Genomic DNA, 14282 nt, shown 5'->3' on the forward strand with positions numbered 1-14282 from the left:
AATCCCTCATAAAGATCTATGGGAGAGAACCAACCGGGAAAGAACGGCACACAAAATACACAGAGGGAAGTGTAGGTGGATCAGTAACGCGCTCAGGAAACCACAGGACTGTGTGCTCAGACAAGTGATATCTTAGAACCTGCAGGGCAAGAGAAAACTGAAGGATTAATTCATAACACAGTGTGAGCTGTTTACTCAGGGATTTAAAAGTGCTTCTCTAACAGCAGCAGCATCTGGATCACATGTGGAGACACATTTAATTTCTTACATGTAGGAGCTTCACAGTATACTCTTCTGTGTACATTTGTTGGTGTTTTTATTACATAGAAACAAGTGGTTTACTACACAAGTGGTTAAAACGTTCATGTCAACGAGCAAGGTTATGATCTCTATTCGGAGATATTTCTCATATCAATTGCATATAAAATGGATCTCTTCAAGGCCCAAACTAATTTCTAACACTTCAAATATGCGGCAAACCCGCAGACCTGGCAACCCTGACTTCAGGAAACAACTTTCCCCGGTCTAAGCCTGCGGAAACACGCCCACCCCCTTCCTGTTCCCCCCGCCTCTAAACCTGCTCAGACTAGTGACATCTCACTGGCTAAAGGGCAGGCATGTTAGATTTATTTTTTTCGTTTTTAAAGGCTAATACAGCCACATCCTGCATGCAGATCCTGCATCCTGCATACATTTGCAGCCCAGGGTCCAGGTCAATGAGCCACAATGGGAAAAAAAATCACAAGTGGTGCAGTATGGTCATAATAACATAAACCTTTTAAAGTTCTATGTCTAGAGCTATGAAGAGAAGAAAAGGTATGTTGATTGACAAGCACCTATTAACCTCAACAGCATGGTTTTTGGACTGGGGGAGGAAAATCCACACATGCTCGTAAAGAACATGCAATCTCCACACAGAAAGACAATCATTGTATTAAGGTTATTTTCATGCCAGTGATTCGTTCACATCGTTCTTTGATGTAGAGCTGCTGTATGTGCAGAAAAAAAAAACAGACCTGGTGGCCATAGACACTGTGTAATGTGTCCCCTGCATAGTGGAGAATATGTTTATGTGCCAACATGTAATATCTTTGACCAGCTCAACCCACAAAACAAAACCCTGCACTGGCCTGTGTTTGAACGGAAGACTGTGGTTGTGACAGGTAAGGTTCTGGCCTTAACAACCTGCTGTCGTCGGTGTCCTCTCTATGTTTACGTCATGTTAAGTCCTGTTTTCTGCTTCCAACAGAAAAATACTATATTATCAAAGATCATCAGTTTGACCCAGAGATATTTGTGATTTGCTTTGAAATATGATTTATGGTTCCGTGTGTTTGGTTTGGAAAACAAACTGTACAGAATCTGGAACTACTTTGTTCTTGGCAGCTCTTGAACTCGTGGTGCAGAGGAGCTGATATCCACTCGCTCTCACAAAAAATGTCTATTCATAGAAGTGATTGGACTTGACCTCCGGCCCTCTGCTCTCTTACACCACAATCTTCTATTCTCAGCTCAACAACTAGAAATCTGATATCTACAGATTATTCCAGTCCGACCCATTATTCATGAACAAGAGCTAAACTGTGACACAAGAAGAAAACTAAGGGAATTCATATCCATTTCTTTATTGATATAACTACATAAATAGCTCCCAGCCTCCTGCAATACCAGTGCCAAAGTGCACTTGTTAAGGACTCATACACCCATAAAGTCCTATGAATTTAGATATCACTCAGCGCAGCACCATCAGGAACAGATGTCTTGTACAAACTGTTATTTAGCAGCTTTTTATTTTGCTGTGGAGATAACCATTGCAAGTCATTGAAACTTGCATCACGCACTTGGTCGGGTTTTGCACCGACTTATCTTTCTGCCACAACTATGAATCAGGTCCCAACTGAGCCCAATATGCTGCCAGGGCGGACAGTGAAAACTGTTTATATACACAAAGTTGATTGACCAGGATGTGCCGAGACAGTACATCACAGATGCTGCAGCAATGCATATTGCAGGTCACAGCTCGTGTGTACATTTATGTGGAATTGTATTGTGAACTGTAACAACATGTAAACATGATCCAAAGAGTGAAAATGCACAAAGAACTGGTCGACTGTAAAGTGGAGGCTCAAGAAGTCTGATCACATTAGATGTTGGACATCACCTTTATTTATTTAGGTTTGTTTTAAGAGAAAAACCACAATGTAGAAAGAAAATACAAAAAGTTGAATAGGTCCCTAGTAACGCTACCGATTGCTCAGCCTTCAACAGCTGCCGTTGTGAGGATAGTTGTCTTGAATACGATCGGTAACCCACGGTCATTCATGTTGTGAACAGGATTAACATTTAAAATGGAACTTCATTGTACCGAGCAGTCGAGGCGTGTGCTGTAGAAAATGCTGGCAACAGGAGCTCATACAAAGTGACTCACACTAACCAGTGCTATATGTTGTTCAACAAAAATATAAATAGTTTGGAAAACTTTAAATATCTTAAAAGTGGTATAAGCCTGAAGTTCGTCGAGAGGAGCAGAGGCACAGATTTCATGTTTAGAAATACTTCCGGGAAGCGATCAGTAACAAAGGCTCATCCTATCTGCAGGTAGTGTGCTGAAACCGTTTGTACAGAGGTAACATCATCTAATAGGTAAACAGGGTTTAGAGTACTCTAAGCACCAGTACATGGAAGTGTTGCTGGGTCATGTGCGTTTAACTGCAGAGTGGCTGCTGATGGGAAATCTCTACAAATCCAGGATTTCAGCTGGTCCTCAGTCACTGTGGGAATTCTTCAGTCCTCACAAGTCCATGTCGTGGTCGCTCACACTCTGGCGTAAATATTCTTCATAGAGCTTTTTCTACGAGGTGAAAAACGAGCCATCAGAATCAAAACGGTCAATTTATTATCGGAACATTAAGCATTTTCACACACAAACTACCTTTTTGGACTTGACGACCTCCTGAATGTAGTCCAGCTTCTCCTGCAGTTGTCTTTTCTGCTTGCCGGACATGGTTGGTCGAGTTCTAAAAAAAAAAAAATTGTTCGAGGAGGAAAAAGAGAGTGTCTTATTTGGTAGAAACAACTCGGCAAACCTGAAACCATACGCCAACAGTGGACACGCAACTGAGACTTCCTGTTTGAAACAAAACGGATTATTTTTGTTCCTCAGGGGGAAATGAAAGTAACAGCAGCAGCAGGATGAAAATGGTGTGAGAGCAAAGTAAATTGGGAGACTGAAATTTAAAGACGCAACCAAGTTGTCATTATGAATCTGGTAATGAAGTCATGCCCCATTCAAAAACAAAGACATTCATTTTACAGCAAAATAAGAAAAAAATTCAGTCGTTAAGGCTTGAAAGTATGTTTTCCCATCAGCCACCTCTCACAGTACAAGGAGAGAAGAGGGCTCACACACACATTTGTGTAACAAAAGAAAGTTTTCTACCTGAAGAAGAAGTGAGAAATGATGATGAGGAGGAAGGAGAGAAGCACCATCCCACCACAGATGTACAGAAGCTGCTTCACAGTCATGGAGTCAAATAACTTGATGACGGGAGTCTGAGAACACAACAGCGGTCTCCATTAGACTCCATCTAGGTCCATGTGTGGACCGCGACACAGAGAAAGAAGCACTCGCCATGTAGATGGAAAGAGACTCGAAGCCCTGCGGGCCCAGAACTTCCAGCAGCAGCTCCCGGGACATAGTGCCCAGCGCCAGCAGAACCATCAGAGCCAGCGGGATGCTGAAACCCAACAGAGTCAGGATCCAGCTCTTACAGCGGGCACGTCGGTTTCCGAAGGTGGTCTGCCTGCAACACCAGAGGGTCGGGGTTAGTCTGGGCGACGCTGCAGGAAATCAAACTTCTGTAAGTCTCCTTTTTACATTGACATACGTTCCGTTTAATCTTATGCTCCACTTCGACTGTGGAAGTGTGTGAAGAACCAACTTTGGTTGTTTTTTTTAAAATGCTACAGAAATATAGTGAATGTGATTTTATGCCTTTGTTAGTAGGTCCTGCAGATTCACACATTCAGTCCATTTTGGAGAAAACCAAAATGAAGAACTGAATGTGACGTCACTGCTGCATGAATTTTATTTTATCTTTTAACCGTGCCGGCGTTACCTGTCGCGGAGGAGTGTTTCTGTGATGGCTTCGGTGATAAGCTCACAGTCCTTCTCCAGAGAGTTCAGTGTATTCTGAACCGTCTGGTTGATGGTTTTCTCAATGGTGCGACAAACCTCCTCAATCTGGTTGATGCAGCGGCTTGGCTGAGAATGGAACGACAGACATTTTAGCTTCTTTTTGAACGTACAGTAGCCAGTGTGTTTAGGTTACTAGGAGGAGGAGCGCGTTAGACAGTACGTGGATGAAAGAACAAGTCTCACCCTGTTTGGATTTGGAATGTAGATGGTGGGCATGTCAAAACCGCATTTGTTGAGCCCTGGCCGCTTGCACAGCTCCTGGACAATCTGCATCATCACTCTCTGAAACACAGAATAGACAAATAGAAGGAAGTCATAAGGAGGGAAGAAACTAATCCCACTTACTGGGATTGATCCCCATTCACATAATGGGAATGTGAGTTTGCACACCCAGACAGCATCTATAAGTCGACATGTTTCACACGGTCACGCTGCGTTAAAGACATTCAACGTGAAGGAGCACTGCTCTACATACAAGGATATGAAAAAGCAGCTGTTCTGTAGTTTTAGGTTCTGTCTTCTTCAGATTTAAGGCCCAACGCTACACTGGAGGTCTCCTATGTGCAAGTAAACCTAAAACCATGAGTATTAAGCAGGTTACAGCTTCTATAATGTATGATAGGTACATACACCAAGTTAACTCCACCAGTAGACAAAAGAAAAAAAGGTAAAGACCGATGGCTTTTCATCGAAATGCAAACTGTACCAGGAGCACACATCAAACTCATATTCCGGTGTGTACCTGTCTGTCTGACTCTCCTCCAGCCTCGTCGGCTTTGCTCAGATAGAAATGCAGCCGGTCTCCATGTTCCTCATTCAGGAAATCCACGATGTTGAGTGTTCGCTTGCAAAGGGCCTGACCCATGGGGTCGAAAAACACCAGAATCAGGTCACAGAGATCACCTGAAAGGGCCAAAGAGAGATGGTCATTATTTTCCTCCATAGATTCCCCATTACAAAATCAATAATAATGAGAGAAGACATTAGAATGGCTTCTCCTGACTCATAAGCTTTAATTTAGGATTCAGTATAACTTCTATGGTACACAATGTTTTAAAGTTTCAATTGATTTAACAAAACAATGACCTCCCATATCCTGAAAGAGTGTTTAGTACCATCTGTTCATCTTCTCATTTTTAAACCGCATAATATTTTGATCCAAAGGAAAAGTGAAAAACGTGGCACCTCACCCAACCACAGAAGAACCTCGTCCACGTCAAATGGATACTTCATATCACCGTCCACCAAGCCTGGCGAATCAACGAACGTCACCAAGCTGAACCGTTTCTGTCGCGACGTGCAGATCTCCGTGCTCACGTACTCAGCAACACCTACAAACGTATGCAAGATCAAAAAATTAGAACGGGGGGGAAGACTTGTTTGTTGTGAAGCACACAAAGAGCTTGTGGCTCAATCTGAAACACTCACCATCAAAATTCTGCAGAGGCTTGAAGTGTGGATATAGATGAAAAGTAGCATTTCCCTTTGAAAAACAAAATAACAGAAAACAGATCCGTCAGAGATAGTTTGCACTGCAGTTGTCGTTCTGGTCGAAGCAATAAATCTATGTCATGATCAATTCATTCGAGTGACCATGTGCATTTGGGAATTGGACCCCTTTTGGGGAAAAAATACAATAAAAGCAGCTTTAACTAAATTTACTGTTGCACTCACTGTGAGAGATTCCCTCTTGCGTCCACTCGTGACAAAGCTGAAGCCTTGGGTCTCAATTGCCACTCCAGTGCGTTGAATGTGCTCCTCCACATACCTGAGGAAATCAAAGCATAGCAGCCAAGGTTCAGTCCATGACGGGAACATTAAACAACAAACCAAAACCAGGAAAACTCAACATAACCAGGTGTCTCTCTGATCGGTTGAGTTTAACTTGGAAATCATGCAGCAGAATAATCGTTAGTGAACAGAGCGTACCAGTTGATGAAGGAGCTTTTTCCAGCAGAGTGGTTTCCCATCAGCATCACAGTGATTTTTTTTCTGGGCGGCAGCAGCTTGACACCAACAGATTCAGCCACTGTGATCAACCCTAAAGAATAAGAAAAAAAGTTAATGATGACTGATAGCAATACCTGGTACATGAGTCATGGAAAAAGGATGGTTCCATCAAGCAGAGGCAGAACAATGACGATCCAGGCTGATCCCCAAAGTGTTCAATGGGGTTGGGCTCAATTATGTTCTTCTATCCTACTGATCTTAGAGGATAGAGTCTGTTCCCATTAGTTAATAGCAACAGCAAGGGAAAACTTCAAGAGAGGAGTCATCAAATTTGTCATGGTTGCAACTCCAATACACAGCTCTGCTGCTCATCCCACAAATGCACGCTCCTTATAAATGTGGCAACACGTAAAAGAAAAAACATGCTGTTTAATGGTGTGAAGTGAACAAATTCTGATTACTTTAAAGTTTCATAGTCAAATGAAAAATGAATTTAAATGTAATGTGCAAAAAATGGTTTGTTAAAACAAAAACACTGGTAGCTGTGTAGAGTAAAAAGTTTACTGTTTAAATAAAAAAGAAGTTGAAACTGTGTGAAGAATCTGCTCCTTTATCTTCTGTCACCTGTAGGACTCTTGGCATTCAAACATCTACAGGTTTCATTTGTAAAAACTTTTTCCTCTGGGAGAGGATCTGGTAGTCTAGAGCTGCATCCTAAAACCAAGTGACTCAACATTACCAGCCTGGGCGGATGTTTTATTTGGTCTTAATGTATTAATGCCAACTAACGCAACGTCAGCCAAACCACACTGACCAGCTAACTCGGCTAACGGTTAGCATCAGCCGGCGGCGGCTCGGTGAGACAACAAACAGCTCGAGATCCCACTTTAGCGAACCCAGGAGTGAAGATTGGAGTGATTTCGATGCATGTTGTGAGTGCGAAGCCTCCTCACCGCTGTTGGGATCCGTGTACAGCTGATGACAATCCCGCAGGATGCGCTCATCGCAGGACACGCCGCCGCTTATCGACTCCGAGTTGGCCGCACTACGGCTCTTGGTTTTCCCGGACATTGTTGCACAGTGGTGAGATTAACGTTTCAGATCGACGTGTTGAAGCATCCAAAGTGGAGCACTTCAGTGTATAAGCCCAGCACAAAGCCCCGGCTCGCCTCTTTTGAATCGCGCCCGGTCCACTGAAACAACGCGGCGTCCACACGCCGCACGGCCACGTCTTCAGCTGGGCGGATTTGACAGCAGAGGCTTCTGGGTAATGTAGTCCATCGATGCGATTTTGAAAACAGTTGTACAGGGTGATTGTTGAAACATCCAATTCTGTTACTTTGGATGTAAAATTTTAATTAAAATAAAAAATAAAAAAAATATTATTATTATTTAGAATGCACTTTACATTTACACAATCTAAAAGTTCTTTAAAAAAATAGATACAACTTAAAAATTTTAAAAATACTTTTTGCATTTCTTTATCACTGCACAATACAGCACACTGTCTGAGCAAAGAGGTTTCCTCGTTTAAGACCAAATTAAAACATTGCACTGTATGAAGCCCCATACATGACATCTGAAATATAACTCAAATTTGTATTTTGCGCCCACAAATAATTAATTTGTGGCCTCAAAGGACTATTTTGCAGCCTCAAATTAGTCTTTCATGCCCAAAAATGCATAGACTAACTAGAGGACACAAAATATAAATTTGTGGCCACAAAATATTCATATTTGGCCACAATTTAAAGTTTTATTTCACATGTGGAGCTCCGTAGCCCTCAATTCAGTAAATGATTAGCAACAACATTATCCATTATACATTGGCCTGCAATGTAAAGGTCACAGTCTGTATTACACTGGCAAAATGAACAGATGCTATGCATACAGTTCATAGTTTAAAGGTCTCAATTCATCGTACTTGCATTTTTGCATCTGGACCTATGCAAGAAAATGTACGGAGGAGATAATGTAGGGCTCTCAAAAGATAAACAAATAACTCCTTTTTACAAACTGAGTAAGCAATTGAGTGTGCAAACATCCAGGCCGAGGTGCTATAACTAGTGCACACGGTATGATGGTGCAACTGTTTTGGGAAAAGTACTCAAATGACAGGTTTCACATGGAGTTTATGTTCAACTCAAAAGGCTTAATCTTCACATTGGAGCTTTCAATCAATCACAAATGATTGATTGAAAGCTTTGATTTGATTTGAAACTTTACTTTTGGAGCTTGTCGGCAGGACCACTTTGTCATACTACCATTTATTTATTTTGTGTAACCACAACTATAAAAAATGTTAGGCAGAAAATATGAAATACTCAAATGAATATTGAAGCTACATATGGATGTTCTGTTTACTGGAAGTTTCAACAGTGCATTTAGGCAAATGCTTCCCCTCACCACAACATCAGATGCTATTAGTGCTCCTTTTGTAAATGCATCAGTGGTACTGGAAAGGTGCCTGCTTGTACTGGGAATCTACAAGAGCGTGAGCCAGACGAGATCGTGTCAATTACTGCACTTTTCATTGGTGTGGTTTGAACATGAGAACTACTCACACAGTGCTGCTTGGATCAAATTATAAAGCAGTCAGATTACGAGATGTTTGGTGTCCGCTGAGCTGTACCAGTAAAATGACAAATACACAATGCAATGCACAATACAACAAAATAGATCAGAATTAAATTGAACATGCAAACTCTGAAAGGTCCCCAATGCTGCCCAGATTTCAACCAGGGACCTTGTAACTCTGAGGCCAGAGTGCTAACCAACAGACCACTGTGCAGCCACAGTGTTATATTGTGCCTGCTAATGGTACTGAAACCGTTTTCTTTGGAATCGTTTACACCATGCATGCTTATTCAACAAGCCAACTCGGACCCTCTGGTGGGCCGGACCTGCAGGCCAAATGTTTGACACAATTTGTGCATAGCCTTTATGGTGCCTCTCAGAACTATACATTGTTTTCAGTCAGTCACTCATACTTGATCATAATCAAATCAATTACAAATATTTGCTTCTATTTTTCACACAAATAATTCTATGCATGTCGTGAAAGGCTTAGCTGCACACAAAATGGTATCAACACAAAAACAATCAGCTGGAATATATTTTATTGTGAGCAGATATCAATCAGGGATTATTCAGTGCTGAAACATTTTACAATTGGCTGTTTGCTGTTGTTGTTGATGACCTTTGGAAAACAGAGATGTCCATGTATTGGTATTTGTTTAACAGGCTCCCTTTCATGCAGAAATTTGTCATTGATAAGTCTTCTCATCAGTGAGATGACACGTACTCATGTGAACATTTGGAAAGGCAGGCTGTCGAGTGTGAAATGGCCTTTTGGAAACATGTTTGTCTTGGAGCTTTGGTCTCCCTGGTCTGTGTTGTGTTGTGTTGTGGACGCTCCCGCGCACCTTCATTATCTTTTCCCACATAAAGATCAAAGTCGAATTCTACTTTTCTAAAATTCTGATTTCTCTCCTTACCACACTTAAATTAGTGTGGCGTGTGTTATGTTCAGCAGCTCATTGTGTTTCTACTTGCATGATCAGATGTGGTTAATGGGATCCTTCTTAACATTGAATATATTTGCATAATATGTTAGTAATATAAATAACGTGATTACACTTGTCTTTCCAGACTGCTTCGTGCAGGGTGAGAGTTAAAAGCTTATTAGTGCAAAATAAATCAGTCTTCTTTTATAAGCAGTTACACCATCAGCCCCGTGTTTAAAGGAGCCTTATTTTCAACCTTCATGTATCATTTTTTACTTAATAATAGCAATCCTGCATGTTTTATAGTATACATATATTTGAATGTCAAGCTGGTAACATGCGTATATGTTTTCTTGTTATGACAACATTGATTACTATGACAATAAATAAGTGAGGGAAGATTCAAGGTTAAAGGCTTCATGCCGCTAAAAACTGGCAAACACTGTAAGGCTCTTATTTTTTCCTTCATTGTTATATAACAGCAGTCTTTTGTCTTTGGCTACCAGTGAGCTTTCCTTTCTTTGGAAACCAGCTCCAGGAAATGGGAGTGACTTGCATATAAGGCGAAAGACGAGTCGACATCAACCCATTTGACTTGTCCCGCGTCATCGCCGGCCTGTAGCGGCAGTTCACTCACACTGTTGCCTGCAGAGATAACAAATCTGGTTTTAAATATTTGTGATATGGAGTTAAAAAATTGAAGGCAAAGTGTATTTAAAGAAAGGTCTGTTTTGACTTTTCTTGACTTTTCTGATGATACCTGACTCATCATGAAAGTTGACAGCGACCGTTTCCATCCAAGCATTGTCAGTGTTTCTTGGATCATCAACATAACCTTTATAGACCTACAAACGAAGGATCAAAAGGTCAACTCGAGAGAAAATCTTGTAGATTATTGGAGTGTTTATGGATTACAGATACCTGCTCAATATCAATTAGTGAACCCATGCCAATTACTAACTTGAAACCCTGGGGACTTGAAAAGTTTGGTGATGCGATCGTGGAGCTTTGCTTTCTCCGCTGGCGGCACTGAAAGCGAGTTCAGGGCTTCTTCTGAGAACTCCCGCTGCAATGTGAGAGACACCTGCTCCCCTGGATCTACCATTCCCTGAAAATAATTAATAACGGTCACACAAATTAACATGCAAGTCAACAGTCTGTGTCATCTAACATGTACAGATGACTCTCCTGCGTGAATAACTTCTACTTAAATGTGATGGAAGCTTCCGGGTACAAAATGTAAAAAAACAAAAAATGGCATAATGTTGAAACTGTACTTGTTGAGCTTGTTAATGTTTCTTAAAATTATATCTATTGAAATGTGAGCTTTCAGATCATTATAAATTCATGACTAAAACCAAGGGAAATAGCATGAGCTGTCTAAAACAGTGTAAATAAATGTTATTATGGTACAATTTCACTGATTCAGCCTAGTCAGTTTGGCTGTATGTTGTCCCTAGATTAACCCGTTTTAGAGCATTATTATTATTAAGTAAGAAACGTGGTGAGAAATATCTTCACAGAATAACCCAGTTGTATTAAAAATTTTTACAAACATAAAGAGCAAAACAACAATAATAAAGAAAAAAAAAAGAAATGAAAAATCTACCAACCCCAGGGATGGCCCACTCGCCACAGTCTTTCCTCTTAATGGACACAAACTGCAGTATTGGTCGTTTAGAGACCGAGTGAAGTATCTTCGCTCCTTTGGCATCTACTTTCCATCTGTCAAGATAGTGAAACAGATGAGGTCATCTGTCATTATTGAAAAGTGTGAAGTGCAAAGTTCTCTAAAGCCTCTTCTCCTTGGCAAAGAAACGTGACACAAAACTGATAAGTGATACTAATTTGTTATCAATTGAGTATTTCTTCTTTGAATAATTCAGATGGTTAAAATAAACAAAAAGACCTCGTGACAATGGGATCAGCAGCATGATTGGGTCCCCAACGTCCGAGCAAGCCTCTGCCGGCCAACCCTGTGCGCCCACAAGGATTTCTGAGGAGAGAACAATGGATGGAAATAACTATTCACACATGATTTGTATGAACGTAATTGACAGGCAAAATGCACTGTGCAAATATTGGTACAAACACAAAAGTCTTAAGTTAAAAAAAAATAAAAAAGTCACTTCCTTATAATGGTGTGCCTTCCAAACAGACTTAATAGAACAACTGTCTATAGTACTACGTCATCCCAATATGGTTGTAAATTAAAGGATGACTACAAATGCCTTGAGCAGAAAGACATGTCTATCTAATATCAAAGGTTTACTATCAATACTTGCATTGGCTTTCCAGATTCCACTTTGTATTTCCCCTGAAAGCTCGTCCTGTCCACGCCTCCATCCATAGTGTTGAACTGAGGCGAGAAAGACCTGCAAAATGACCAAAAGTTTTAAAAACCTCGATGAATTTCTAGCATGATCTTTAACAAGAAAAAAAACAAAATATGAGTCGAAAAGAGTTTACAAATTTAAAAAAAAAAAAAAAAAGACTATTAGGATCTATTTCCAGCATGCAGTCCTCAATTCAGCAAAAATATTACTGATTCAATTTGAAGTGAATTTCACTTACCCAATTTCAGGATCGGCCCATACTGGCTTCTTTAAAACTGCAGCGTCGGTGTGGTTGACCGGACTATACTGTGGCCAGTTCTTACTCCAGTCCACTTTGTCGTCAGGTACAGTGAAGCGCTTGATTTTGGACCCTGAATACAGTGGACATCTGGACTTTACAAACGATGATGCTGAGGATGGCATTGTCTTGACACTGGGCATGTAAAGGTTATGGCAGCTGGTGCTGATGGGTGTGACGGTTTTACTAGTTTTCAGAGGGCAATAGGATGTGCAGCAGAGAGCGGGCCTGCAGAGGAAGAAATATGAGACATGACAATCCAATAACCATAGCATGTTCTCTCTTTCACAGGGCTGTGGCCCCCTGTGACACCCAACATGCATCTCACAAGCCGATGCTACTTTACTCAATTTTAGAAGAAAAGATTATTTCTCCCGGGTTCGGTTCGCTCATAATCCGAAAGGCAGTGAAATAAAGAGGTAGCCAAACAATTAATCAGCAATACAATCAATAAAGACTCCAGGATAAGAGACAATACACATATTTATAGCCATTGTTGGTAATCAATATTCTACCGAGGAAAAACAAAGGACCATTGAAATTTGAAGACATTCAAACAACAGTGGAAACTGGTCATCATCAAACATTCCACAGAAATATTTCAAGGTTTCATGAAGGATTCCAAAAGGATTTAAATGTATGTTGATGGGTTGTTTTTTTTATATCTACAAACTCCACCAGAGTAAGGACAGCTGTTGTCATCTCTTATCTCTCTAATGTGAACGAACTTTCTGTCCTGTTATATAAATATCTGATTTTAAACATATATAAGGTTCCCAAACAAGTTGCTTCCAGTAGATTTAACACTGCATGATAAGCTTACAGTGTCCTGTACTCTGCCCTCCGACAGTTCATAAAACTGTTCCGCAGTGTTCTACAACGTCAAGCCAGACAGCGGATTCTGCATGTTAGAAATGTCGATCAACGAATAGACGCTTGTGAAATAACTTAATAGAGAAAGCACATTCACTGGTTTATCATCTTGCAATATCAGCGCTTATGGTTTGTTGCACACACCTAAACATGTTTCCCATCGATTACACTACTAGTATATAATCGATAGTGTCTGTCAAGCGTACGTGAACAGGTTCAGTCTATTCGGTAAAACTAACACCATACCTGATTCCCGAGGTGATGAAGGTGTGCGGGAGGAGGAGAGTTAACGCTAAACGAATCGGCCCGATCCAGTGTCGCCGGGGAAGTAAATTCAGCATTCCTTGAAACAAATCAATCGAGTCCCAAGAGCCACAACATGCAGCGCCTAGTATCCAGGAAGTGCACCGCCTTGACGCGGTGACGTCACTGAAAGGGCGCGGCTAAATCAGGCGCACTCGTTTCCATGGCGACCCGAGTCAACGCGGTAAACTGTTGAATAATATTTTAAAAAGTAGGATATAGATTGATATGAGGTATTGGATATTACGATATTTGATGTATTATTTAGTTTGACAAACACATTTTCATGTGAAATACAAAATTAAAACAAAATATTTTCAGGCAAGACCAATTTATTTCTATAACACCATTCAGACACAAGGCATAAAAAAAGAATGAATAAAGTAAAAACGTTTTTATTATAAAGGCAATACAATAAGTAAAAGTTATGTCTTAATGGATATATATATATGGAAATAATAAAGTTTTGTAACCTGAACTTTATAAAAGTGAGTGTGTCAACAGTCCTCAGGTGTTCAAGGAGTTTGTTCCGCAGGTGAGGAGTTTTGGAACAAAAAGCTGCTTCACCTCGTTTGCTTCTGGCTCTGGGAAATTCTGAGTAAACCTCTTCCCGAGGACCTCAGATATCTGGATGTATCATATTCTACAAGTAAATCTGAGAGGTATTTAGGCCCAAGACCATCTAAAGCTTTATAGACAAGAAGTACAATTTTGAAGTGAATCCTTTGACACACAGGCAGCCACTGCAGAGATTGAAACACAGGTGTAATGGAAAAGAGCTTCACAGAAGAACATGTTAAACTCAAAAATTATAGTAG

General features: G+C 40.7%; 2 protein-coding genes across 2 annotated transcripts; both read right to left on the reverse strand.

Moving 5' to 3' along the window:
• Positions 1-1611: 1611 nt before the first annotated feature.
• Positions 1612-7388, reverse strand: LOC308124248 (uncharacterized protein). Its single transcript, XM_080487166.1, has 12 exons — positions 7102-7388; positions 6128-6239; positions 5873-5966; positions 5627-5681; positions 5389-5529; positions 4941-5101; positions 4382-4480; positions 4119-4264; positions 3632-3803; positions 3440-3552; positions 2933-3017; positions 1612-2851 (listed from the first exon to the last, which is right to left on the reverse strand). The coding sequence occupies exons 1-12, from the start codon at positions 7217-7219 to the stop codon at positions 2792-2794; spliced, it is 1356 nt and encodes a 451-aa protein (XP_080343292.1). The 5' UTR covers positions 7220-7388; the 3' UTR covers positions 1612-2791.
• A 1857-nt stretch (positions 7389-9245) lies between these two features.
• nudt9 (nudix (nucleoside diphosphate linked moiety X)-type motif 9) lies at positions 9246-13577 on the reverse strand. Its single transcript, XM_080488495.1, has 8 exons — positions 13408-13577; positions 12229-12516; positions 11940-12029; positions 11564-11650; positions 11268-11379; positions 10616-10762; positions 10415-10499; positions 9246-10299 (listed from the first exon to the last, which is right to left on the reverse strand). Exons 1-8 carry the CDS (start codon positions 13500-13502, stop codon positions 10154-10156), a joined length of 1050 nt encoding a protein of 349 aa, XP_080344621.1. The 5' UTR covers positions 13503-13577; the 3' UTR covers positions 9246-10153.
• Positions 13578-14282: the final 705 nt, after the last annotated feature.

This window comes from Lipophrys pholis (assembly GCF_963383615.2).
Source record: "Lipophrys pholis genome assembly, chromosome: 19".
Classification (NCBI taxonomy): Eukaryota; Metazoa; Chordata; class Actinopteri; order Blenniiformes; family Blenniidae; genus Lipophrys; species Lipophrys pholis.

Bases quoted from the DNA above. Each gene is read 5' to 3' on its own strand.
- LOC308124248 (XM_080487166.1), bottom strand. From the start codon at position 7,219: ATGTCCGGGAAAACCAAGAGCCGTAGTGCGGCCAACTCGGAGTCGATA. The intron at 5,967-6,127 runs GTACGCTCTGTT...TGATTTCCTCAG, and splicing joins AAAAGCTCCTTCATCAACTG to GTATGTGGAGGAGCACATTC. The intron at 5,102-5,388 runs GTGAGGTGCCAC...TGGCCCTTTCAG, and splicing joins CGAGGTTCTTCTGTGGTTGG to GTGATCTCTGTGACCTGATT.
- nudt9 (XM_080488495.1), bottom strand. From the start codon at position 13,502: ATGCTGAATTTACTTCCCCGGCGACACTGGATCGGGCCGATTCGTTTA. The intron at 11,651-11,939 runs GCAAGTATTGAT...TTCTCTCCTCAG, and splicing joins GTGGAATCTGGAAAGCCAAT to AAATCCTTGTGGGCGCACAG. The intron at 10,763-11,267 runs GTTGGTAGATTT...AATTATTTTCAG, and splicing joins GCGAGTGGGCCATCCCTGGG to GGAATGGTAGATCCAGGGGA.